Source organism: Panthera uncia, chromosome E1 (genome assembly GCF_023721935.1).
Source record: "Panthera uncia isolate 11264 chromosome E1, Puncia_PCG_1.0, whole genome shotgun sequence".
Taxonomy (NCBI): Eukaryota; Metazoa; Chordata; class Mammalia; order Carnivora; family Felidae; genus Panthera; species Panthera uncia.
Genome location: NC_064814.1, coordinates 41,811,509 through 41,835,556, shown reverse-complemented (window position 1 = coordinate 41,835,556; position 24,048 = coordinate 41,811,509). Strand labels below are relative to the sequence as shown.

At 54.3% G+C, this 24,048-nt stretch overlaps 1 protein-coding gene and 2 long non-coding RNA genes across 7 annotated transcripts in view; 1 reads left to right on the top strand and 2 right to left on the bottom strand.

Annotated features, from left to right (window-relative positions):
* The window catches only part of MYO18A (myosin XVIIIA), a 102,952-nt gene that overhangs the window by 33,381 nt on the left and 45,523 nt on the right, over nucleotides 1-24,048 (top strand). For all 4 annotated transcript variants that reach the window (XM_049636708.1, XM_049636706.1, XM_049636704.1 and 1 more), the window contains exons 3-9: nucleotides 20,591-20,678; nucleotides 20,882-20,988; nucleotides 21,098-21,274; nucleotides 21,629-21,842; nucleotides 22,171-22,313; nucleotides 22,934-23,034; nucleotides 23,893-23,956. In XM_049636708.1, the coding sequence (XP_049492665.1) occupies nucleotides 20,591-20,678; nucleotides 20,882-20,988; nucleotides 21,098-21,274; nucleotides 21,629-21,842; nucleotides 22,171-22,313; nucleotides 22,934-23,034; nucleotides 23,893-23,956 (894 nt within the window). The remainder of the gene's footprint in view (nucleotides 1-20,590; nucleotides 20,679-20,881; nucleotides 20,989-21,097; nucleotides 21,275-21,628; nucleotides 21,843-22,170; nucleotides 22,314-22,933; nucleotides 23,035-23,892; nucleotides 23,957-24,048) is intronic.
* On the bottom strand, nucleotides 9,229-12,868 carry LOC125926842 (uncharacterized). 2 transcript variants are annotated; one of them, XR_007459184.1, is made up of 3 exons: nucleotides 12,448-12,868; nucleotides 10,277-10,496; nucleotides 9,229-9,582 (listed from the first exon to the last, which is right to left on the bottom strand). It is a non-coding gene; the product is annotated as an uncharacterized LOC125926842 (long non-coding RNA). The 2 variants fall into 2 exon arrangements; XR_007459183.1 differs by lacking the exon at nucleotides 12,448-12,868 and having other exon boundaries at nucleotides 10,277-11,026.
* Nucleotides 17,491-20,597, bottom strand: LOC125926843 (uncharacterized). The gene is made up of 3 exons (XR_007459185.1): nucleotides 20,484-20,597; nucleotides 19,276-19,390; nucleotides 17,491-17,594 (listed from the first exon to the last, which is right to left on the bottom strand). It is a non-coding gene; the product is annotated as an uncharacterized LOC125926843 (long non-coding RNA).

Sequence of the window (24,048 nt, the reverse complement as noted above, 5' to 3'; positions counted from 1 at the left end):
TTGTATGATTACAGATAGCAGTAGAATTTAGGAAACTACTCAAAATAGAAAGCATTTTGTGCCTTAAAGGGAATAGTCATCAGTTACCTGGAAATTTTGCTTGGGATGCTTTTCTTTTCTCCCCGCTAGTGATCACAGATAGAGAACAATAGTTAAAACTATTGCAAACTTTTTTTTTTTCAATAAGTTTATTTAAAACTTATGTGTTAGGGGGCGCCTGGGTGGCTCAGTCGGTTGGGCGTCCGACTTCGACTCAGGTCATGATCTCACGGTCCGTGAGTTCGAGCCCCGCGTCGGGCTCTGGGCTGACAGCTTGGAGCCTGGAGCCTGCTTCAGATTCTGTGTCTCCCTCTCTCTGACCCTCTCCCGTTCATGCTCTGTCTCTCTCTGTCTTTAATAAACATTAAAAAAAAAAATTTTAAACTTATGTGTTAGACACTGTTCCTAGAGCTTTGCAAGCAGTAACTCACTTAATGCCTACAATAACCCTGTGTGGTGGGTACAATTATTTTCCCTCCTTGTACAGGTGAAGAAATCAAAGCACAGGGTTAAATTGTATAGCTCACCAGATGGACAAGCCAAGATTGAACCAGGCAGGCTGGCTCTGGAAGTCTCACTATTGACCATGGTACACCATGAAGAATTCCTTTATTTTTATTATTATTATTTTATTTTATTTCATTTTTTATTTTAATTTTATTTTTTATTTTTGAAATTTATATCCAAATTAGTTAGCATATAGTGCAACAATGATTTCAGGAGTAGATTCCTTAGTGCCCCTGACCCATTTAGCCCATCCCCCCTCCCACAATCCCTCCAGTAACCCTCAGTTTGTTCTCCATATTTATGAGTCTCTTCTGTTTTGTCCCCCTCCCTGTTTTTATATTATTTTTGTGTCCCTTCCCTTATGTTCATCTGTTTTGTCTCTTAAAGTCCTCACATGAGTGAAGTCATGTGATTGTTGTCTTTCTCTGACTGGCTGATTTCACTGAGCATAATACCCTCCAGTTCATCCACGTAGTTGCAAATGGCAAGATTTCATTCTTCTTGATTGCCGAGTAATACTCCATTGTATATATATATACCACATCTTCTTCATCCATTCATCCATCGATGGACATTTGGGCTCTTTCCATACTTTGGCTATTGTTGATGGTGCTGCTATAAACATGGGGGTGCCTGTGTCCTTCGAAACAGCACACCTGTATCCTGTGGATAAATGCCTAGTAGTGCAATTGCTGGGTCGTAGGGTAGTTCTATTTTTAGTTTTTTGAGGCACCTCCATACTGTTTTCCAGAGTGGCTGCACCAGCTTGCATTCCCATATTATTATTTTTTTTAATGCTTATTTTTGAGAGAGACTGTGAGCAGGGGAGGGGCAGAGAAAGAGGGAGACACAGAATCCAAAGTAGGCTCCGTGCTGTCAGCATAGAGCCTGACGCAGGGCTCAAACCCATGAACCGTGAGATCATGACCTGAACTGAAGTCGGACGCCTACCTGAGTGAGCCACCCAGGCACCCCATGAATAATTCCTTTAAAACAGTGCTTCTCAGAATCACCTGGAGGGCTGGTTAAAACACAAGTGCTGGGCCACATATCCAGAGTTTTTGATTCAGTAGGTCTTGAGCGGGGCCCAAAAATTTACATATCTAACAAGTTCCTAGGTGATGCTGATGCCGCTGGTCTGGGGACCACACTTTGAGAAACAACCCCTTCTTTATTTTTATATTTTTGTTTACTTTTGAGAGAAAGGGAGACAGAGTGTGAGCGGGGGAGGGGCAGAGAGAGAGGGAGAAACAGAATCCAGAGAAGGCTCCAGGCTCAGAGCCCGACACAGGGCTTGAACCCACGAACCATGAGATCATGACCTGAGCCAAATGAAGTCGGATGCTTAACCAACTGAGGCACCCCGAGAGACAAACCCTTTCACTTACTGAGACTTCCCCAGTCTCCAACTGACTATGTAAAAGAGTCACTGTGGGCAGAACCTTTGTTTTGCAGGTGAGGGGCTTGGAAGTCACTTGGCTGTGGTCACACAGCTAAGTTGTTCATTCATTCATCCATTTATGCCCTCGGTGATGTTTTTACATGTTTATTTTATTTTTGAGGGCAAGCACAAGCAGGGGAGGGGTGGAGAGAGAGGGGGACCGAGGATCTGAAGCGGGTTCTGTGCTGACAGCAGCAAGCCTGACGTGGGGCTCGAACTCACAAACTGAGAGATGGCCTGAGCTGCAGTTGGATGCTCAAGCCCCCGAGCCACCCCGGCACTCCCACACACTCAGTGATTGAACGACAGGGAACCTCTGCATCAGGCCTTATGCTGCTTTCAGATTGAGCAGTTCTCAGCCTCAGCTGCATGTAAGAATCACTTGGGGGAACTTTTAAAAATCCTAGTGTCCAGGCCTCCCTCCCGGGCCGATTAAATCAGAAACTAGGAGGAAAGGGTGGGATTCAGGCATCGATATTCTCAGAGTCCCACAGGGGATTTCAGTCTGCAGCCCCACTTGGCACCAATATGTCAAGAAAGCCTAGGGGATGTGAAGATCTCTAACACAGCACATGCCCCAATAGGGCCAGATGATCTCCCTGGGAAGACACAGCAAGCAGTCCCTAGAAAGCAGAGGCACCGGCCCCACGCCCTCATGGCCGTGGGTGACTCCGCTTGTACAGTGTGTGACAGGGAGGAGGCAGAGCAGGCTTTTGTCCTCCCGGCCGGTGCTCACCAACCTTTGCACAGAGAAAGCCATGCTGTTTACAGGACCCACTGGGCACACGAGACTGGCCGGGGTGGCAGGCCTGGGGTCTCCAGCCACTCTGGTTGGACACTGGTTAGGTGACGGCTCTGTTCCAGACCTTCCCAGCACCCCCACCCCACCCCACCCTTTTTTTTTTTTTTTCCTGGAGACAAGCTTCCTTTTTTCTGCAGAGCTGACAGCTTCAAAAGGCCTGTCGTTGGCTCCTTCCGAACGGCCCCCAGCTCCCATTTCAGCCTCTTGGAAGTTCCCAGCCCTGGTCTGGGCATCCTGTGGCACTAACCAAAGACCAGGGCCAGAGTCCCTCTTCATGAGGAGCCCTGGCTTTTCACCGGCAGCCCTTGCTCATTGGCCAGACACCCACGATTTCCTCTGCCTGCAGGGCTAAGGCCCACCCACCACACCCTCCTCCGTGCCTGCGCAGTCTCTGGCTGTGTGGGGTGAGGGATGTGCACACAGAGAGTACAGTTGATTCCTGCACTCAGTCCCCAGTGTATTTACAGCCAGGCAGCGACAGTGGGCCTCAGACTGATCGCGTGGGTCTCTACTCCTGTGGGACTTTACAGGATGGCTGCGTGGCTGCTGTTTGGGCACAGTGTGCAGCAGGCCCTGTGTGTTGGATTGGATATGACGTTAGTGGTTTTCTTGGCCTCTGCTGCAGTAATTAGATGGCTGGGGTGAGCCTATGATTTGTGTGTTCTCAAGAACACTGTGCTGTGATTGAGTGTTCATGCATGATGGTGTGTGTGTGGGTGTGTGTGTGTGTGTGTGTGTGTGTGTGTGTGTGTACGCAAATGTGCTTGTCTCATTCCTGGCCTGTGGGGCCGGGGGCTGCAGGTCTCAAATTCCTCTGCTATTTTTAGGGGCCATATCAGCTCAGCTGTCCGGGAGCCCGGGTGTGTGTCAGTAGGAAAGTCCCACCCTCCCTGTCCCTTGCCCCTAACCCTCCAACACTGCCTGCCCCCTACCTGTGCCCTCACTCTAATCGCCTCCTCTGCCCCTTCCCCACACTGTATCACCCTCTCCATCCCAGCATACCTGGTACCTGCAGTCCTGGTGGCCACTCAGTCCTTCCAACCGACGACAACCAACCGGCCAGGGTTGGGCAGCTCCGGACGGGAGGGGCCTGGAGAGAGGGAGGGGAACAGGGGCGGGGCTGCAGCCAGTGCTATTTTGAGAAGCTAACGGAGCAGCATCAGAGAGGAGACTCCTAGCTCCGGGTTGCTCCAGGCCAGGCCATGCGGGTGAGTGTCCCTCTGACCCCCCAACCCCGGAAACGTCCTAGGCTTCTCATGCTTGTTCCTCATTTATGAAAGGAGGAGCCTTTTTGTTATTTCCCCAGATGTGGCTGAAGGAGGTGGGGCGGGGGGGGGGGGGATGCTGCCTTGGGGCTTCTCTCCCAGCTTCTTGGTGGGGAGGGAATTATCCAGCCCAGGCAGCCTCACAACACCTCAGAGGCAAGGCCCTCCTGGGTCTGACTCATGACTTTGGGAGTTTTGGAGGGGGCACCATTTTCTAAACCTCAGTGTCCTGGGACTGCATCAGCTTGTCCACAGGCTGTGACACGCCTTCCCCACAAACCATTAGTGCTGGAGGCCTTCGTTCCTTGGAACGCTATTTTCTTCCGAGGTCTGGAACCCCAGTACCTTCTTAGACACTGGGAAGTCTTGTTCCCTGCTTTGTGTTGCCAGCTTAGCCTTCCACCCTTCTTCCTCCTGGTAGACAAGAGAAAGGCGCTGGAGAGGGGTGGTTCTTGGAGTTGTCCGGACGGCCACCAGTGGACTCAGCGTGGCCTTCTGCATTTCTGTGGATCGGACACTCGGAAGGGGCGCAGATGGCATCTCGGGGATGCCCTGTCTGTAGGTCTCTTTCAAGCAGAGATTACTCCAGAAGAGTAAGTTCCTTAAAAAAGCCAGTGAGGCAGACATAGCTGCCTCCCAGTCGTTCCGTTCCCCCAGCGCCACCCCTCCCGGCCACCAAGGGTCAGGTTTTTAGTCGTGTCAGCAGTTGGCAGTGTGTGGGCTGGCCCAGTGCGGTGGTGTGCCCAGAGCCTGAGATGTGCCCATGGGCATTCGTATCTCCCTGTGCCCAAGGACTGCCTCGCCCCAGCCACACAACTGGTACCAGTGCTGAGGTGTGTGTGGGTAGCTGGGGTGGGGCCACAGAGACTCCTCACCCTGAGAGGTGGGTGCTTCCTGCCCTAGCTTCCTCCCCACACCACCCCAGCCTGGGTCCCCAGGCCACCAGCACCATGTTGAAGATTTGGGGCCATGTGTGACGATGGTGAGACAGACGGCAAAAGGCTCCGCAGAGGGGCAGCGAGTGTCCCCAGGGAAGGGAGGCCTCCAGCAGGTCCAGCCGTTGGAGGAGGAAACCCGGGCCCTTCTGCAACTGCAGTGGCAGCAGGAAGCCATTCCAGTGCACCTGCTTCCTCCGGGCTGGCTGGTAGTGACTGCAGGCGCTCGGCTGCTTTCTGTTCCGCCCTGGGGTGGGGGAGGGCTCTCACTGGAGGCTGGACCAAAGGGGCCAGGGTGTCCCTGCCAAGCTCTTCTCCCCCTCCTCCTTTGGCTGGCAGCATGGCCTTCAGGCCACTCCCCAGAGGGGCCTCGCTCCTCTCAAGCAGCTCTGTGCAAAGCTTGTTTGGGTCACAGTGGAAGGGCAGGTCATCTCTGGAAACCCCTGCTTTCTACCCCAGCTGTTATTCTGGCAGATGATGTCACGGAAGCTCAACGATGCAGGTGAATCAAGGGAGGTGGGGGCAGGGCTTGCTTCCATCCCTTAAAGTGAGCCTGGGAGGTTCTTGCTGGAGGACGGACCTGGGTGTGAGTTCTGATTTGCGACTCGCTGCCATGAGGCCTTGGCCATGTCATTTCTGAGCTTCCTTTTGCTCATCTGTAAAGTAAGAATCATACTACTGTCTACTTCAGAGGAATACTGTAGGGGTTAAATGAGATAGTGCACGAAAAGGATTCAGCATGGTACCTGGCACTTAGTACATGCTCAGTAAAGGTTAACTGTTATTACTCTTACTACTGTTCTTTCTTCCCCATGCCCTCATCCTCCCTCTCGTTCTTAGATAAGTAGGTGCTAGGGTGGGATTGGTAGCGAGAGGGTCTCCGGAGAGCTACTCTTTGCTCCTCAGAGTGGGAAAGGAGACAGAGGAGGATGCCATGCCTCTTTCTTCTCCAAATGTGCAAGTTCCCTGGGTCACAGACAGCAGGATCTCCTCTTTCTCTTCCCACTGCCCTTGGGGGCTCCCAGTGTGGGGATATCTGCATGGACACTTGGCCTCGATGCGTTTTCCCAGGCTGGGTATTACATGCCTGTGGGGAGCCTGGGCGGAGGTGGAAAGATTCTCCTGGGGGCATTTGTGCCTCCATTCCTCCCTGTGAGGGGCACAGAGGATGGTAAGTTAAGGGCTGATGGCCTTCGCAGGTCCATGCAGAGGGTAAAATGCAGCCTGGTCCAGCCCCCTGAGTGTTGGAAGCCTTCCCAGGCTGAGCATAGATGGGTCCCTCAGCACATCTCTTGGATTTCTCCTCTTTGACAACAAATGCTTTCAGCTATTATCTCCTCTGCTTTTTCTTTTTTATTGACTATTTAGCCATCTTTACAATAGAAATAAGCAGTAAGTAACAAATACATAACAGAATAAATACCAAATGTCTCCATTGTGTCTAATTTACAAGATTGTGATGATGCCTGTTTGCATGTTATTTAGGTTCTAGTTGCTTTGATTGATATTATTTTAGGTGGAGTTTTCCCTATGGTCACATTGATCATGTATTTGTTAGTTTAAGTGGCAACATAATGGCGCATTGTACCTAAGTATCGTAGTTTAGCCAACCCTTCCCTAACTCTGGGCATTTGAGTTATTGCCAACTGGGGGCTGGTATACAGAGTGCTTCTTTAAAAGTCTCTGCATGGGTTTGTGGGTGTTTTTTCTTTCTCTTCCTTTCTTTAAATCGACTTATTGCTTATACCTTCCTTAGATGGGGTGGCTAGGGCCAGAGGATGATGCATTTTATGGCTGTTGTTGCTTGCCAAAGAGCTACTAAGCAATTTCAGAGTGCCCCTGCCCTCCCCTTCCACCCCACGGCATTGAGTGTATACGATTTTTAATTGTTGCTCAGTTTAGAGATTTTGCCTCTCTTGTTTTGCCCTCGTCCCTGGGAATCAGGATTGGCAAGTGTTATTCTCCATAGTTTACAGTTGAGGGAAGAAACCAGATGAGAATAAGAAGTTGGCCAAAGATCCCCCGTTGCAGGACTGCCGTGCAGCCAACATTTATTTATTAAGCACCCACAGTATGATGGGTAGAATAGAGTTTGCGTCCGCGAAGAAACCACAGTCCAGGGAACGTTGTAGGCGCACAACCTGCTTGCGAATCCCAGGGCCGCCACTTACTGACTTTGGGGCCCTCAGCCAGGTACTTACCCTCTCTATTTCCTTATCTAAAAAGTGGGCTGTTGAGAGGATTAAATAAGGAGACAGTATGAAGCAACTGCCACTGTGCCTGGCTCCTAGCAAGTATTCCGTGAGCATTGGTTTCTCTTCCCTTCCCTCAACGGAAGAAGCCAGAAGTGCCAGAGAGAGTAGTCGGGGAGGTGGTCAGAGCCTCAGAGGGGCAGGATCGTGGCTGGGGTCTCCCTTTGCAAGTCTAGAAACTCTGTTTGGGCACCTGGAACGCTAGTGCCCTCCCTGTCCATCCATGCTTTAGCTTGATCCAGACCTCCTGAACACTGACACCGACACAGTACATACACCAGGATGACTCAGCCCCTCGGATCCTGCCTAAGCCAGGGCCAAAGGTAGGCCTCTCAGGGAGCAGCATGGGCCTTGCACTCAGAGCACCTTGGGTTCAAATCTCAGCTCCACCACTGAATGGCTTTGTGACTTAATCTCATTCTGAGTCTTCTTCCTCATTAGTAAAATGAGACTGATGTCATGAGGCTGTTGTAAGACTTATATTTAAAAATACATTTGGGTTCCTGGGTGCCTCAGTCGGTTAAGCGTCTGACTCGGTTTCGGCTTGGGTCACGATCTCATGGTTCGCAGGTTTAAGCCTTGTATCGGGCTCTAGGGACCTGCTTGGTGTTCTCTCTCTTTCCCTCTTTCTCTGCTCTTCCCACGTGCTCTCTCCCTCTCTCTCTCTCTCTCAAAATAAAATAAACTTTAAAATAAATAAATAAGAGTAAAAATATGTGTTAAAGGGGCACCTGGGTGGCTCAGTCGGTTGAGCGTCCAACTTTTGGCTCAGGGCATGATCTCATGGTTTGTGGATTCAAGCCCAGTGTTGGCCTCTCTGCTGATAGGCAGAGCCTGCTTAGAATCCTGTGTCTTTCTTTCTCTGCCCCTCCCGCACTTGTGCTCTCTCTCAAAAATAAATAAACATTTTTTTTAAATGTGTTAAATACTTTTACAGGGCCTATCTCATTAGGGTAGGTATTCCATATTCAATAATTAATGATGTTGTCAGAAATGGCTGCAGTTTGGGGCGCCTGGGTGTCTCCGTTGATTAAGCGTCTGACTTTGGCTCGAGTCGTGATCTCGCGGTTTGTGAGTTCAAGCCCCGCGTCCAGCCCTGTGCTGACAGCTCAGACTCTGAAGCCTACTTTGGATTCTGTGTCTCCCTCTCTCCTGCCCCTCCCCTGCTTGCACTCTGTCTCTCTCTCAAAAATAAACATTAAAAAAATTTTTTTAAAAAACAAAACAAAAGAAATGGCTGAAGTCCCACGAGGGAGCAGGTCAGGGTTTGTTCCCAGATCTGGCAGTGACCGTCATGGAGACATTACCTCCATCTTTGGGGCTGAGTTCCTCATCTGTTATGTATTGGCTAAAGACAGGTTTTTTGGATTCTAAGCAAATCTTTAAAATCTTTAAAATCCAGTGATAAGGAAGGAAGGAGAAATATTCAGGCAGTTCCTTACAAAAGCCACAGAGAGAATTTCCTCTGCAGAGAACCCCATCTTTGTGCCTAGAGTGATATTTCTAAGGAAGAGCTGATACAGAGGAACAGGCCCGGGCGTGAATGGACTGGTGTCCTCACAGCCTGGGATGAGTGGACTTCCCTCTGCACACATAGAAAAACTTGAGCAGGAGAGCAAAGAACAAATGAATTAAATAATTAAACAAACTTCACATCTAGCATATGAACTGGATAGTAAAAGAGACAAGTCGACAAAGCAAGTTAAAAATAATTAATTGTGGGGCGCCTGGGTGGCTCAGTTGGCTGGGCATCCGACTCCTAATCTTGGCTCAGGTCATGATCTCACAGTTTGTGGGATCGAGCCTTGCTTCTGGCTCTGTGCTCACAGTGAGGAGCCTGCTTGGGATTCTCCCTCTCCCTCTCTCTCTGCCCCTCCGTGCTCACATTCTCCCTCTCCCTGTCTCTCTGTCTCTGTCTCTCTCGAAATAAATAAACTTAAAATAAAAATAATAAAATAAATAAAAATAATTAACTGAAAACAAAAAATTCTCCAATTTTTCACTGTTAATTCATGATGAGCAGTAATAAGAACAAACGAGTTCTTGAACTCCACTGAACTGAACGGATTCTTTGAACGAAGCCTCTCTCTGGGCTGAGGCAGATTCTGCCTGTTAATTTTCAAGAGGACCAGTCCTAATTTCTCACCCATAGGTGAAGTGGCTTTACAATTCTCCAGGTCCCCTTCCTCCAGGCTGGTGATGGTGTGTTGCAGGTAGAAAGCCAAAGTTGCTGCAGTCCTGGGGAAGCTTTGTTAATGCCCTCCCTCACAGGCCCGTAACGTCAGTTCACTGAGTTAAGGGCTTGAGTGCCTCTCTTTACCCAGACTCCTAGGGTGCAGACCTGGAAAGGACATCAGCCATTGTCTAGACTGGTCCATACCCTAATTCTATAGAGAAGCCCAGAGAGGTGAGGTGGCTTATTCAAGGACACACAGCTCCTGAGGGCAGGAAGTTCTAAGTTCTGTACCCCACCTTGCCAGCTCTTTCCCCCAGTGCTTTATCCCTCACTCCTCCTCTGACCTTTTGAGCTCTGTAATCTTTCCCCTTTCGTTTCCTCCCCTCTGTCCCCTGTTGCCCACAGTGTTTGTCCTGGCAGGTGGTGGCCTTTAGGAAGACTCCGATTTCCTGAGAGACCCTGCCCACCCTGCCTGTGTCTTCTCTGACCCAGGGGGCAGGCTACCTTCAGCACCATGGCCTTTTCATCAAGGTTCGCCTTCTGGGAGCAAAAGGAAAGTTGGGTCTCAAAATCCTTATGCTTTTCCTATGTGCTTGGCATGGTGTGTGCAGGCAGGAGTCTGGCTTGTGGGCAAGGGAGCTTGGGGAACTAGAGACAGACTGGGGCATGAGCGTGTATTTGGGGACTGGGGAGAATCGCTCTGCTCTGGATGGGCTTCTGTGCTGAGTCATGCTCCTTCTCTGAGCTCCACCTCTGGTAAGCTGAGCTGCCTTTTGTCCCACTGGTGCCCCTCCAAGTTAACCACCCCACACCCTTCCCATCTGCCCCCCTCCCCCCCCCACGGGCTGCTCTGACTCACCGCTGGGAACGTGGGCCGCTGTGGGGGGCCGCGGGGGATGGCGTTGGTTCTGAGGCTTCTGGAACTGGGTCCCCCCTGGTCTGGGGACTGTGGTGGGTAGAAGGAAAGGAGCCAAGGGTTGGGAGCCAGGCCAGTTGGCTGCCTGGGTTCCAGAGGGTGATTCAGGCTGCCGACCTGGGCGTGCCTTTGTGCTGTGCACAGTCCCCAGCTGGGCAATGACCTGTAACAGACAGAGCCCTTGGTTGGGGGGGCAGTGGGGGAGGCCGTGAGTCAGCCTCAGGCTAAATCCAGAGCTGAGCTCAGAGCTGGGCCTAGTGTCCCAGACCTTTCGGGGGGCAGCCAGTGTTTCCCCCAGTGCCTCACCACTTGGGTGGGACACTTGGGGTCCTAAGCTCGCATCACTGGAGGGAGGACAGAATTGGAGCCGGTGGCGGACACGGAGTGGACTCGGAATCTGGGCCATCCCTGAGCCCAAGCTAATAGCACCGCGTGCAGTAATGAGCTTGTCTGTGTGGTTTGTGAACACTTGCTGCTCCCCTAACCTGTGTGCCCAGGAGCTAATGCATGGTGTGACCTTGGGGGTGTGGGGTGGTGTGAGGGATAGGCACCGGGGGTGGGGGCAGCAGGTGCAGACCCAGTCTCTCCCACTCCTCCTCATCCTCTCTCCACCAGCCCCTCCCTTCCCTTTATCTGCTCCAGTCCCAATTTCTAAAGTAGTAGAGCGCACTCTGATGAATAATTGCCATTTCCCCCCTGTCCGTAACAGTGTGAGCTAACTTTGAAGCTTCAGCCCATTGAAAATAGCTCGGTAGACAAGTCGCAGCTTTAAAACTTCAACGGCCATCATGCTGGTCAGTGCCCCTAGGCACTGCTAATTAGAGCTCAAAAGTAGCCAAAGACTCCCCAGGGGGATAATTAACATGATTCTGGAAACGTTCCTAAAGATCTTTTCCATCAGGAATTGAGGACTCCTTCCAATGCTTTTACCCCACTGTGCCCGGAAGGAAAGGCATGTTGAAGACGGGTAGAGCTGCTCACAGACCTGCCTTTTTCCCATAGTCCTAAGTGACTGGGGAAAGAAGAGAAACGAAGTCCATGAGGCATTGTCTGAGCTTTTCCCAACTCTGCTCCTGCCCTCTAGCTTCTGGGCTGAGCCCAACCTCCTGGCCAGAACAGCCAGAGCTCAGGCATCTCTCCTAAATTCTGCCCCCAACCTTGGGGTTCCCTCCCTCAGCTGCACGGTTAGCAGTTTTGTGGGTCTGAGGTTGGCAAAATATCTGGCCTCCCTGCCTCTGCCCCATTTCCTGTCCCCAGTCCAAGCTCAGCTGTGTGGCTGGGAAGGCATTCAGGCTCTGGGCCAGGGGCGATCACAGGGACCTAAAAGCAAGTTGGAGCCAGCCTGGTAAGGGCCGCCCATTCTACCTCCGTTGGCCCAGTAGGGCTCCCACCCTGGGGTTATTCCCTCCTTAGTCACTAGGTCAGGAGCGTCTTATTCAGACTACTTCTCGTCTGAGCTGAGAATGACTCTTGCAGTTGAGCATGGGTTGAGTTAGCTGGACCTTTCTGTCCACCCTGTAACCAAGCCCATGATGGCACTCTTCAGACCGCCCAAGTGGGCCACGTGACTGGTGGCCAACGGCAAGGGTACTTGATCCCGCTATTCATTCTTGAAGCTGTCACTGGACAGTTTTGACCGCAGCACAGGGTATCCGTTGCTCATGTCCCTCACCCCAGTACTCCCAAATGCGCAGGAACTCTGCCCGCTCGGGAGGGAGGGCCCCTCGGATGTTTTCCTCCTGTGCTTTTAATGCTCTTTCCCGCCCTGACCTGCCAGTGACTTCTTTGTCTGCTCCCTCAGGTTAAAGAGGAGGACAAAACTCTGCCGAAGCCTGGCCCCCCTGGCAAGGAGGAAGGGGCTGTAAGTGTTTCTCTGAGCCCCCGGTGCGTGTGCCCGGGTGGGTGTGCCTGCCTGCCTTCGCCTAGTCCGTGAGGCGGTTCCGCGGACCAGGCAGGCATGGCAGGTGCCCCTTCGTCTCTGGGTGGCCAGAGGGAATGCCACTAAAGGGGCAGAAAGCGCAGCATGCGTGATGCCAACCTCTGGGGTGCGCGAAGGAGACGGGAACACCGAGGCGCTTTGGACACCTCCCCCGGCCCCTCTCTTTAGTTCCTACCTTTAGCTCTGGTTTTCTGGACCCTCTGGGGCTGGAGAGTCCTAGGCGGGCAAACTCTTAGGCTGGGGAGCACCAGAGGAGAGCTCAGCTGTTGGGACTCTTCGTCCTGCTCTGGTGACACAAGACCGGCACAGGGAGGGATTTCACCGCAGCTGTTTTGTCTCTTCCCAAGACCCCGTCAGCTGCTTGGTGCGGGTGACCTGGAGGCAGGCTCCGGCTGGTTGGTGTGTCCCCAACTTCTCCCCCAGGTCACTCTGCCTCGAGATAGAGACCCTGAATAAAGCTGGACTCTTTTCAAGCAAGAGAAGAGAGACGGTTCCAGAATAGCCAGGTCTAGAGACGTGTAGTTAGGAGAGGGCCGCTGTCGGCACAGGGGGCAGGAGTGCGGGGGGCCCTGGGGCAGAGCTGGGTCACAAAGCGGATCCGGGCTTCATTACCCCAGATGGTGCCTGTCCCAGTTCCCCCACTTCCTTGGATGGAGGTTTGATTAGCCAGACTCTGTGGCTTCCACCTGATGTGTAATTAATCCTGCCAGGTTAGCCAGTGATTTCAAAGGGGTGTGCTTGAGATATGCTGGGGAGGGGCCCGGGAGTATCCAGATACTCCAGAAAATTACACGTGAAGTGCTTAGAAGACTTCCCGGCACATAATAAACACTGTGTGTTAGCATCACCATTGTCACCATCTTCAGTCGGGGGGATGGGAGGAGAGCCAGAAGAGGGCGGAGAAGGGAGCAGGAGCCGGCAGCCGGGGCTGCTAGCCAGCTCCGCAGTGCCCTGGCATGCCATGGAGCACTCTTGGTCCAAGAGGTTGAGGGAGAGGCACCTTCAAGCCCTCCTCTCCCCACCCCGGCCTCAGGGCCTCCCTGTAGCTGAGGCCCGGACTGAGGTTGCTTGGGTCAGCCCTGTTCAGGACGTGCCAGAGGTCTGCCCACTCTGAGTATCTTCCTGCATCCAAGCAGCTATGGCAGCCAGACTTGTAGAGCCCAGGGCCCAGGTATACCCTGGAACCAAGGTCATTGTTTTGCGGAACAGGGACTCAAACATAGCCCATTAGTGGCAGGGCATTGCCGGATCAGCAAGGAGCCCCCAGGTTGACCTTGCTCCCCCAGGCAACGTGGCTGGCTTTGCAGGAAACTCTGCCCTACTATTAGGCAGCCTGGCTTTCCTAGTGGCTGTCCCTCGGGACCGCAGACAGTTCCCACCAGTGTTGGGGGGAGGGTAGGCGCATTAGGCAAAGTGTGCCAACACGCTCCAGGCGGGTGCCAGAGGCTGGGAGGCTGGCTGAGCCAGGGCCCCAGCTCCAGGGCAGAGTGGATCTGTGGTCACTTGAGTGCTTTCCCCTTTGTGGGCCCCAGCTCTCTCCTCTTCATCCTATTACTCTGCGCGCACACACCCTGGGAGCCAGGACGCCTCCAGCCCTTGGGAAGGTGGCAGGAGGAAAGCTGTAGAGACTTGACAGAGCAGCCTGAGGTAGAAGCTTCCCCCCCGGCCGGCACTGGGTTTCTGCAGCCCTGAGAGTGGGGTGAGGGGTAGACAATGGCCACAAATCAGGGGAGCAGGAGGGAGGAAGCTTGGCATGTCCAGGGGCCAGGAGTTGCTCCCCAACCACTGTTTCTGCTGGGATTGGTAGGTTCTGGGTCTGACGGCCCAGAAAGCACAGTGATAGAAGGACCGGACACCACAAAGGCAGAAGGCCCCAGAGGGAGGCCCAGGATTAATGGCAGGAATTGGTGGTTTGACCTCTCCATGCTCCATCTCTGCTGTTGTTTGGGCCGCGAGGGAGTGGGCTCACCTGGATTGGGGCTTGGTTGCTGCCCTGACATCGGCCAGTAACTCTGGGACACTTCATGGGCCTCCGGGCACTGTATGCTGGCATCTCACAGCTCTGTGCTAAGGCTACGGATAGACAGCAGGTGACTGCAGTACCTGCTTGTGCTTTGTGGGAGAGAGAAGCCAAACTTTGAGATGCAATTGTCCTATCTAGAAGATGGAATGAAGGCTTCCTGGTGTAGCCTCTTGGAGCTACGTGTTGTTTACATGGACGAATGGAAGGTCTATTCCATCCAGGGCTAGGCGTGAGGTCTCACTTCCTTTGCATGGGGTGGGCAGGGACACAAGGGCCGATGCTAATGTCTACCTGTGTTTGTGTGACTGCAGCTAGAGGGCAGCTCAAAGGACAGCAGTGGTCCATCTAGGAGTCCTCAGCCTCCTACCAGCCCTGTACCGTCAGAGACTTCCCAGAGAGCCAAGAGCCCTGCACCCACACTCGCCATGAATGGCCTGGGGGCTGCCTCAGCAGAAGGCCCAAGTGAGGAGGCCCAGGGCCTGTCCCGGAAGAGAGTGGCAAACGCAGTTAGGAAGGTGGTGAGCAAGGTGCTGCCTGGTGAGGAGCCTGGGAGTGCCAAGGAGCCTTCAAGCAGAGGGGTCAGGTCCCCTGAGCACCCAGCTCGAGGCAAGAGGGGAGAAAAGGCCCCTGGTCCCAAGCCACCACCTCCTCCCCCTCCCCCTCCTCCACCTAAGCCTGAAGCAAAGAAGGAGGCAGCCAAGGATGAGCTCTCTGTGGGTCTACGGAGCCTGATGTCTCGGGGCAGGGCCAAGGACCACAAGCCCCGTGGCAGGCAGTCTCCTGGGAAGGGGGAGAAGCCCTCCAGCCAGGAGCCGGGCTCCTCAGGGAAACCAGGCTCCCCGGCCAAGCCTGGAATCCCGGAGAAGCAGTGCTCCCCTGCCCCACCGGAAGAGCTGGCGGACCCGGGCTCCGCTGGCCCGAAGTCGAACCTGACTGGATTGCCGCAGTCCAAGTCACCAGCCCCTGACGTGCAGCAGGAGGTACCCGAGTGTATCACTAACCTCCCACGCCCTCACCACCCTCGTTGGAAGGCCAGGCACCCTCGCAGCCAGCTTCCCCGGGCCTCCTCAACCCGCCCGCATGACTGAGAAGCTGGGCCTGGCCTTGTGCCCGTGGTGGGGCTGCATGGCTTTTCCTTCACTGAACACCAGAGTCCGTGGCGGCCCCTGCTCTGGGATGGGCCCTGCTAACCAGCATGCTGCCGTTCCTTCACATTCCTGTGTGGGATTGGGGCCTGGTCCCAGGCTGCGTGGTGTTGGCCGAAGGCTCCAGATTCCCAAGCAAGGGTCGAAGTCTTAGCAGATCAGTGCTAGGGGAGAAGGAGACTTTCTGAAGTCAGGTGACCCGTGTTAACATCCCCGGCTATTCACCCTCTGTGGGATCTCAGCATGGTCCCATCGCTGACCCTTCCTTCATCTGCCAAGTGGGGATGGGACAGGTCTGATTCCCCCTCTGAAGCCCTTGGGGCCAGAAGTATTTTGCAAGTTCATAATTTCTGTATTTTAGAATGTCATACATAACGAGCAGTAACCTCTAACCAAAGGTAAATATTTTCATAGCAAAATCTATGTTCACACTGCAGGGGGATAGAATACAAAGAGTTTTGGCGATCAAAATAGTTAAGTAAAAAATCGTTTGGGGCAGAGGGGGTGGAGGGGGCTTTTGGATTTTGGAGTTGCAAACAAGGGATAATCCCAGCTTTGAAGGGTTCTGTGAAGATTAGGAATGGTACAGTGCTCCTCCGAGCCTAGTCCCTGGTGTGGTGGGTGCTTCATAAATGGCAGCATGGATAGCGATGCTGATAACAGGAGTTTTAATGCCATCATTGCCATCACTTCCTTCTTCAGGCCTGGCTGGCAGTCCTCTCTGACAGCAGGATTCCTGAGGGAGCCCTAGGCCTGGGTGGCAAAGGGGCACCATAGGCCCCCTTTGGATCTGCGGACCCATCTGTCCCCAGGGTACCCTCTGAGTGGGATAGGAAGCTGAGAGGCAGAGGGGAGGACCTTGGAAGGTGATGCCTACATGACTGGTCCTCTGGCCAGGGACAGTTCCCTTCAAACTTCCCCATTTTGTGGACCCTTCTGAGGCCTCATGAGGTGTAGGAGGGAGGAGTCAAGTTTCACCACTGCTTCTCCCACCTGTTGCAAGCTCTTCTGGCTAGAAAGGGGGGGGGGAGGGGGAAATGGGAGTAGAGCAGCCTAGAGGCCCTCCCTGCCGATGACCTCCTGGGACTCCCAAGGTCCCAGAACCTGCCGGGTTCCCCGCTCCATTCCTCCTGGGTTTGGCAGAACTTCGAGAACAGGAGGCTGCAGCCGTCCCAGCCCTGCCGGCCTGCTCTGAAGTAGGGAAATCAGTCCTGGCACACGGGAGTTGGCAGGGGTGTTTGGGCCTCCCGGGAAGGCTGTGAGGTGTACTGTCAGCCCCTGAGTAGAACCTATAAGTAGCCAGAGAGAGTCATGTGCCTGTTCCCTGGCTTGGCTGCCTTCCCTCCGGCTCCCCGTCGCTCTCACTAGGGTGGAGTTGAGGGGCTGAGATGTGCCCTGAGCTGAAGTTCAGCCACCTGTCACCTGGGCCTGGGGCAGGGGCCAGAGGGTGTGTGGGAGAACAGGGTCATCCTAGTGCTGAAGTAGTTAGGATTGTGAGAAGAAATAACCCCGGAATTTCCTCCCCCCCCCCCCATTGGATAATTTAAAAACTCAAGTTGGGGGCTGCCTGGGTGGCTCAATCAATTAAGCGTCCGATTCTTCATTTCAGCTCAGGTCATGATCTCCAGTTCGTGAGTGTGAGCCCCACGTTGGGCTCCAAGCTGAGAGTACTGAGCCTGCTTGGGGTCCTGTATCCCTCTCTCTCTGCCCCTACCCCGCTTGCGTGCTTTCTCTCTCTCTCTCTCTCTCTCTCTCTCTCTCTCTCTCTCTCTCCTCCACCCTCCCTCTCTCTCCCTCTCTCAAAATAAATAAACTTAAAAAAGACAGCTCAAGTTGGTGCCTGGCTTGCCTCTCTGACCCTACTCCACCTCCCCACTGGGTCCCAGTGGCTTCCTAGGCTAGAAGCTTGGCATGCCGTGCCCCCCACTCCTCCCCAGGCCAGGACTAACAGTGGTTTAACCTCTAGGCAGGAGCTGCCGCTGAGGTCCAGCTGACCCCCGCAGAGGAGGCCCACCAGCGCCTTGAGAGGATCTTCACAACTCCTGTAATGCCACCTCACGTGTATGGTTCCCAGGCCAGGGGGGACGGGGGGAGCACCTGAATATGGAAGGATGGCTCCATGGCAGACTGGGGGCCCTCACGTGGGCTTCTCACCTGAAGAAATGAGAGAAGGGCTCTGCAGAGGGTCTGAGCACAGTGAGGCCTGTTCCTCTAGGGGACCCAAGGCCCTGTGCCGGTGGGAGGGGGCCCTTCGTGGCTGTGGATCCAGCCCCCATCTCTGGCCCCATTCTCTTGTCCTGGAGGACATGTCTTGGTACCAGGGCCTGGTGGACGGTGAGGCAGGGAGCTGACTCTCCCCCTTTTTTTTTTTTTTTTTTTTTTTTTAATTTTTTTTTTTCAACGTTTTTAATTTATTTTTGGGACAGAGAGAGACAGAGCATGAACGGGGGAGGGGCAGAGAGAGAGGGAGACACAGAATCGGAAACAGGCTCCAGGCTCCGAGCCATCAGCCCAGAGCCTGACGCGGGGCTCGAACTCACGGACCGCGAGATCGTGACCTGGCTGAAGTCGGACGCTTAACCGACTGCGCCACCCAGGCGCCCCAATAAATAAAAATTTTAAAAAAAGTAATCAGACAGAAAAAGAGAGGCAAAGTCTGGCCAAAGGGTCTACCGACAGTCCCTTGGTTCTTGGGCAGGTTGCAGATGGAGTGCTGCCTCTGCTTGTGGTGTGCCCTTCTAGGAGTGGTGCAGGGCTGCAGTGGGGGGTTGAGGAAAGGGTCCCAGACTTGGGGCTGCTAGTGGTCTTGTTCCATGAGACTTGCCCTATGGTCTTGTTCTGTGCAGGAGTGACAGCTCTGATGTGTTTGGAGGCCAGATAGAGGGGAGCTAGGCTGGCCAGTGCCCTGGAGAAAAGGCCAGAGCCACCCAAGGGGACCGGGCCCTGGGTGTGGTGAGGTGGCCTGGCAAGCACATAGAAGAGGAGCCTAATTCAGAATGCACTGGATGTCCCACCCGGGACAGACTATGGCCGGAGGCAGAGTGGCATGTTCACGCCCAGGCCACAGTGAATGACTTAACAGAGCAGCTACTCTGAGAAGTCCGTTGATAGCAAGTGTCTCTTCACCATGCCGGGCCCTGCCTTCCCGGTCTGGCTTCTCCTTGACTGGACACAGTTGACCTGCCCAGGCCAGCTTCCCATCCTGGCGCTAAGTTCCTCCAGCCTCCACCTTGCACCTTGGGCAGCTGGAAAGTGCCCGCCCACTTGGCCCAGAGTGCTTGCCGAAGGGTTCATGCCAGTGGTCTACTCATCTTCACCCCTCTTTTTCTCTCTCTCTTCTTTGCTTGCTGCTGGCAGCTGGACCCTGAGGCCGCCTCTCCTGCCCACAGCCAGGTAGGGTGCTCCTGCCCCCTTCAGGAGCCCTCCGCTTCCTCCAGTGACCGCCTTCCACCCCTGGCCTGTACCTGGGCTGGCGTCTGTGCTCGGGCCTCATGCTGGAGTGTAAGGCCTCTTTTCCCTTCCGGCTCCCACCCTGTATCTGGGGGGATCCTTGGGGGAGGCGGTGCCAGAAGTTTGAAATGGGGCTGTTCTGTGTCAGGCCCTTGGGAGGTGTCCAGTCTGAGTGCCACCACTTGAGTTTGGACCTGTGGCATCTGGATTTTAACCACTGGAACCCAAGGGCCTGGCAAGAGTTTTGGTTTCTAGGTGTTTTAATTCCTCTTACTCTGGGTAGAGAAAGCTGAAAGGCTGAGCCCCTCCCACCTCCCACCCGCCTTCCCAAGCCAGAAGATGTGGCATTCTTTGGCTCCACCTGCTGGCCAATTTGGGAACCTACCCTTGAATTAGCTCTAAAAGATTCGTTCTAGGCCAGGACCCTGTGATGTCCCCTTCTTCATCAGGTTCCAAGCATCTGACCCGTAGAATGTGTCCAGTCGAGATGAACGTTTAACCTGTATCATGTGATTTGGAAAAAAAGAAAACATTGATTTTTTTTATAAACTTACATTTCTTCAAATATAAAAAACTAGCCTTTTTTTTTTTTTTTTCATGTCTTCATTTAACAATTTAAAATGTTGCCAGCCCCATAGTGGTTCTCCTGTTTGAAGGGTGATTTCCCTGGTCATGATTCCCAGAGCCTAGGGGCCACGCGTACCCTTCTCTCTCCAACGGGGAAGGGCAGTCAGCGAGGAAGAGGGAGTTATCTGAACCCAGAATCCAACCTGGGAGTAGAACCCAGATCTCTTTTTCGTTCAGCTCCAAGAAATGTGACAAAGAAAATATTTATTATGTTTTCTTATCCTTTCCAATCCCTCACACAGGGGGTCAGTATCACAGAGCAGCATCTGTACCTCGGCCTCAAGTCTTGTGAGGGTGGGGGACTCTCAGAGACTGATGGTGGCTCACAGCTGTTCCAGTGCCCAGCCATGTGGCATACAAGTCTTTTCCTGTGTTTGGCAAAACACTGCTGCACTTCTGTGCCCCCCTCATATGTCTGGCCATGCTATTTTATGGCCTTGGCCTTCTGAGGAGGCATGGAGGAGGAGTGGAAAGGCTGGCGTGTACATCTGGGCACTGCTCCTTGCCCAGCAGGGCATCCTCTGGAGGGAAGACCAGGCCGAGACTAGGATTTAGGACCCATATATCACTTTGCAGTAAAAAGTCCGCAGTAGACACTTCTCGGGTCTTGAGGAAGCGCCCTTTCCCACCTCGAGACAGGCTGGGCATGAGAGGTCACAGTAGCAGTGGGCGTTGGCTCAGGGAGAGGGGTGTGGGCTCAGCATACCACCCCTACAGGGGAGGTGGGGAAGAGGGTGGCTGAAGGCAGAACTTGCTGGTTTGCTTTCCTACAGTCTACTCTCCTCAGGGCTCGGGTTCTGAGTGTCCTTGTCCTTCCAGACCCTCAAGGCTGGCATGGTCCCTAACTCTGTGTCCTTGTCCTCGGGGCTCCTCAGGCCCATCCCCATCCCCTGGCTTCCCCACCTTCTTCCTCTGACACTTCCAATGTCCCCTGTTCTGTGTCTGCCACCCAACTGTCCCCCTTACCAGGTGGCTCATCTGGAAGCACTTCCCCTCACGTGTCTCTTCTCTTCTGTCCCGACTGTTTTCCAGAGCAAGGTCTGACTATTTATTACCCCCCCTTCCTCTGATAGGTGAAGACAGAAGAGCAGATTGCAGCTGAGGAGTCCTGGTATGAGACAGAGAAGGTGTGGCTGGTCCATAAGGATGGCTTCTCTCTGGGTGAGTCTGGGGAGGCCCAGGGTGCAGATGCCTGGGCCTCTCAGGTTTCCAGGATGGGTGTGCCTTCTGGGTCTGGTGAGGCCTGGGTGGTGAGTGAGGAGAGGCTAGTGATATAGTAGGGAAGAGACAGGACCACAAAGGACCTGAAGAGGGTGGCAGAGGCTTCCCGGGCCTGTGTCTGACTGTCTGTCCCCGCTCTGTAGGCAGTCAGCTCAAATCTGAGGAGCTCAGCTTGCCAGAAGGCAAGGTGCGTGTGAAGCTAGACCATGATGGCGCCATCTTGGATGTGGACGAGGATGATGTGGAGAAGGTTTGCAGGTGGAGGGCACAGGAAGTGGGCTGGGCAGGGCAGGCCTGTCCACTGGCAGTGCCGACAGATTCTGCTTCTTCAGTGCCTGCCTGCCTGTCCTATCACACAGGCTAATGCTCCCTCCTGCGACCGTCTAGAAGATTTGGCCTCGCTGGTGTACCTCAATGAGTCCAGCGTCCTCCACACACTGCGCCAGCGCTATGGTGCTAGCCTGCTGCATACGTACGCTGGCCCCAGCCTGCTCGTCCTCAGCCCCCGTGGGGCCCCTGCCGTGTACTCTGAGAAGGTGCGGCACCCACTAGGCGACCATGCTGCCCCATGGACCCACCCACACACTACCTACCCCACCTTCCCTGGCTTTGCTCCTTCCCTTTGGCATCCCACTGGGCTCTTGTCCACTCTCACAGTTGAACTTGGAGCCGTTTCAAGGGGTGGGGACATGAAGCCCTCCCCGTAACCTCTAACAGAGGCCGGGACTGTGCTAGTATCTGCATTTCTATGCAAGGCCTTAGCCTGGGAATCCCTCGACAACCCCCCCGACAGTGAAAGGCCCAGAAAGATGTGGACCTTGGGGGTGAGGACTGTCCAAGTGTGACCAGCTAAGAGCCTGCCCCTTCCCGCCCTCCCCCTCCCACCCAAGGTGATGCACATGTTCAAGGGGTGTCGGCGGGAGGACATGGCACCCCACATCTATGCCGTGGCCCAGACCGCATACAGGGCAATGCTGATGAGCCGCCAGGACCAGTCTATCATCCTCCTGGGCAGCAGTGGCAGTGGCAAGACCACCAGCTGCCAGCATCTGGTGCAGTACCTGGCCACCATCGCAGGCACCAGTGGGAACAAGGTGTTTTCTGGTGAGACAGGCCACCTGGAAAAACCGAGAGGGGCTGGGGATGGAAGCGCCTCGTAGGTGTCAGCTTTGTTCTCCCTGGCTTCTCTGTGCCCTCAGACCCCCTCTGACCCTGGGCAGTCTGGCCTGAGTAACTCTGAGCCTTTGTGCGCTGGGGGAATAGGCCCTGGGCAGGAGGCTTTCCTGATGGCCCCTGGGCCTCTGGAGGCTTTCCTGATGGCCCCTGGGCCTCTGGAGGCTTTCCTGATGCCCCCTGGGCCTCTGGAGACTTTCCTGATGGCCCCTGGGCCTCTGGAGGCTTTCCTGATGGCTCCTGGGCCTCTGTTCTACAGCAGAGAAGTGGCAGGCTCTGTACAGCCTCTTGGAAGCCTTTGGGAACAGCCCCACCATCATGAACGGCAATGCCACTCGCTTCTCCCAGATCCTCTCCCTGGACTTTGACCAAGCTGGCCAGGTGGCCTCAGCCTCCATTCAGGTGAGAGGACACTCAGGGTAGTTAAGAGACTGGCTGCCTGGTTTCAGGCTCCCTCCTGTGCCTTATTTTCCCGGGATTCTACCCAGGATCCCCTCCAGCAGGGATGGTGTGCTCCACCCCAAGCTGTCACCATTCTGCCCCCGCCGTGTCTTCTGCCCCCCCCCCCCCCCCATGCTTCTTGCCCCAGGTGGGTCCTGGCTCAGCTTCCTGCCCAACCCTGGGGTTGGCTGTACCCTACTTTTGGGGCCCTGGCCCTGTGTTCAGGGGTTTCTCTCAGGCTAATTTCACCCAAGTAAGACTTGCTTGTCAATAAAGTAAGTTCTGGCCGAAGCTGGTCCCCTTCCATGCTAAATGAAATATTTTTCCGCAAAGTGCCCAGCTCCCTGAGAAGACTGTGCCTGGGGGCTGGGCAAGGCACCAAGGCCCCTCTGTGAGCTGGGCCTATCTCCTTCCCCCTGGCTTTGGTTTGTGCCCCAGGGTTGACCCTGTGGTGATCTGGCCTCTGGTTGAGAGTAAGCTGCACCTGCCTGCTCCCATGGGCCTTGTTCTTTCCAATGTGGGGTGGAGAAGGTTGACCTGGCACCACCCTCCTTGCCCATACCCTCTATGCTGTGCCATAGACGATGCTTCTGGAGAAGCTGCGTGTGGCCCGACGCCCAGCCGGTGAGGCCACCTTCAACGTCTTCTACTACCTGCTGGCCTGTGGGGATGGAACCCTCAGGTGAGATGGGACAAAGGAAATCGGGGAGGGTGCTCTGGGTTCTAGCTCACTGATGGCTCCCGGACCTTGTCACTTGACTGCATCCCATACCGTTTGTTTATCGTACGCTTGCTACATGTTAGGCTCTGAGGTAACTGGGGGTGGTGAGATGAATGAGCCATGGGCTGTACCCCACAGGAACTCCTGGGTCCCAGGCACAAAGTCCTGGCTATGTGTGAGGGGCATAATTGATGCTCCCGTGTTCCCAGGGTCGAGCTATGACCTCTGCTACTCCAGGTCTGCAGAGGAAAGCACCTCAAGATGCAGGTGGTCAGAGACTTGCCTATAAGTCACACAGCTAACGTGGGGCTGAGCTGTTATTTGAGTTCATACTGGAGCCGAAAACCCGGGCCTTTTTCTGTGACCTCCAAGCTGGGCCTCCTGCCCCCCATGTTGGCTCATCTACCAGGCTTTTCCCTTTAGACCTTCAGACTTGCTGTCTTTGTTCTTTGAAAAAAAGGATTAATGATAAGGCTGAGCAAGCAACCCCAGGACATTATCCTCCTTAACTCTTCTTGTAGCTGAGAGCCTGGTCTCTGTCCTGGCTGGACTCGCGCTTCAGGCAGATTCCTGGCTCTCTTTCAGGGGTCTGTCTGGACACTCTCCCCAGAGCATCTCTGACGACCTGTCCTAGGGAGGTTGGTGCTCTGACCAGGCCTTCAGGCCAATTAGGGAAGGTGGCGGCAGCTGGCCTGACAATAGGGCATGACGGGCAGACAGGACTGAGAGTCTGGAAGCTGAATCTGTCTCCACCCTGGTAGGGAGATGGCCTTGGCATGGGGACCAAGCACGGTGCTGATGCCTCATTTGTACCCCTAGGACAGAGCTCCACTTGAACCACTTGGCAGAGAACAATGTGTTTGGGATTGTGCCACTGGCCAAGGTGAGGGGCCTGTGGGGACTAGGTTGGCAGTCCTGGGTCTTGGGAACAGGGGAGTACGGGAAGTGGCCTGGAGAACCCCACGGGAATAGCAG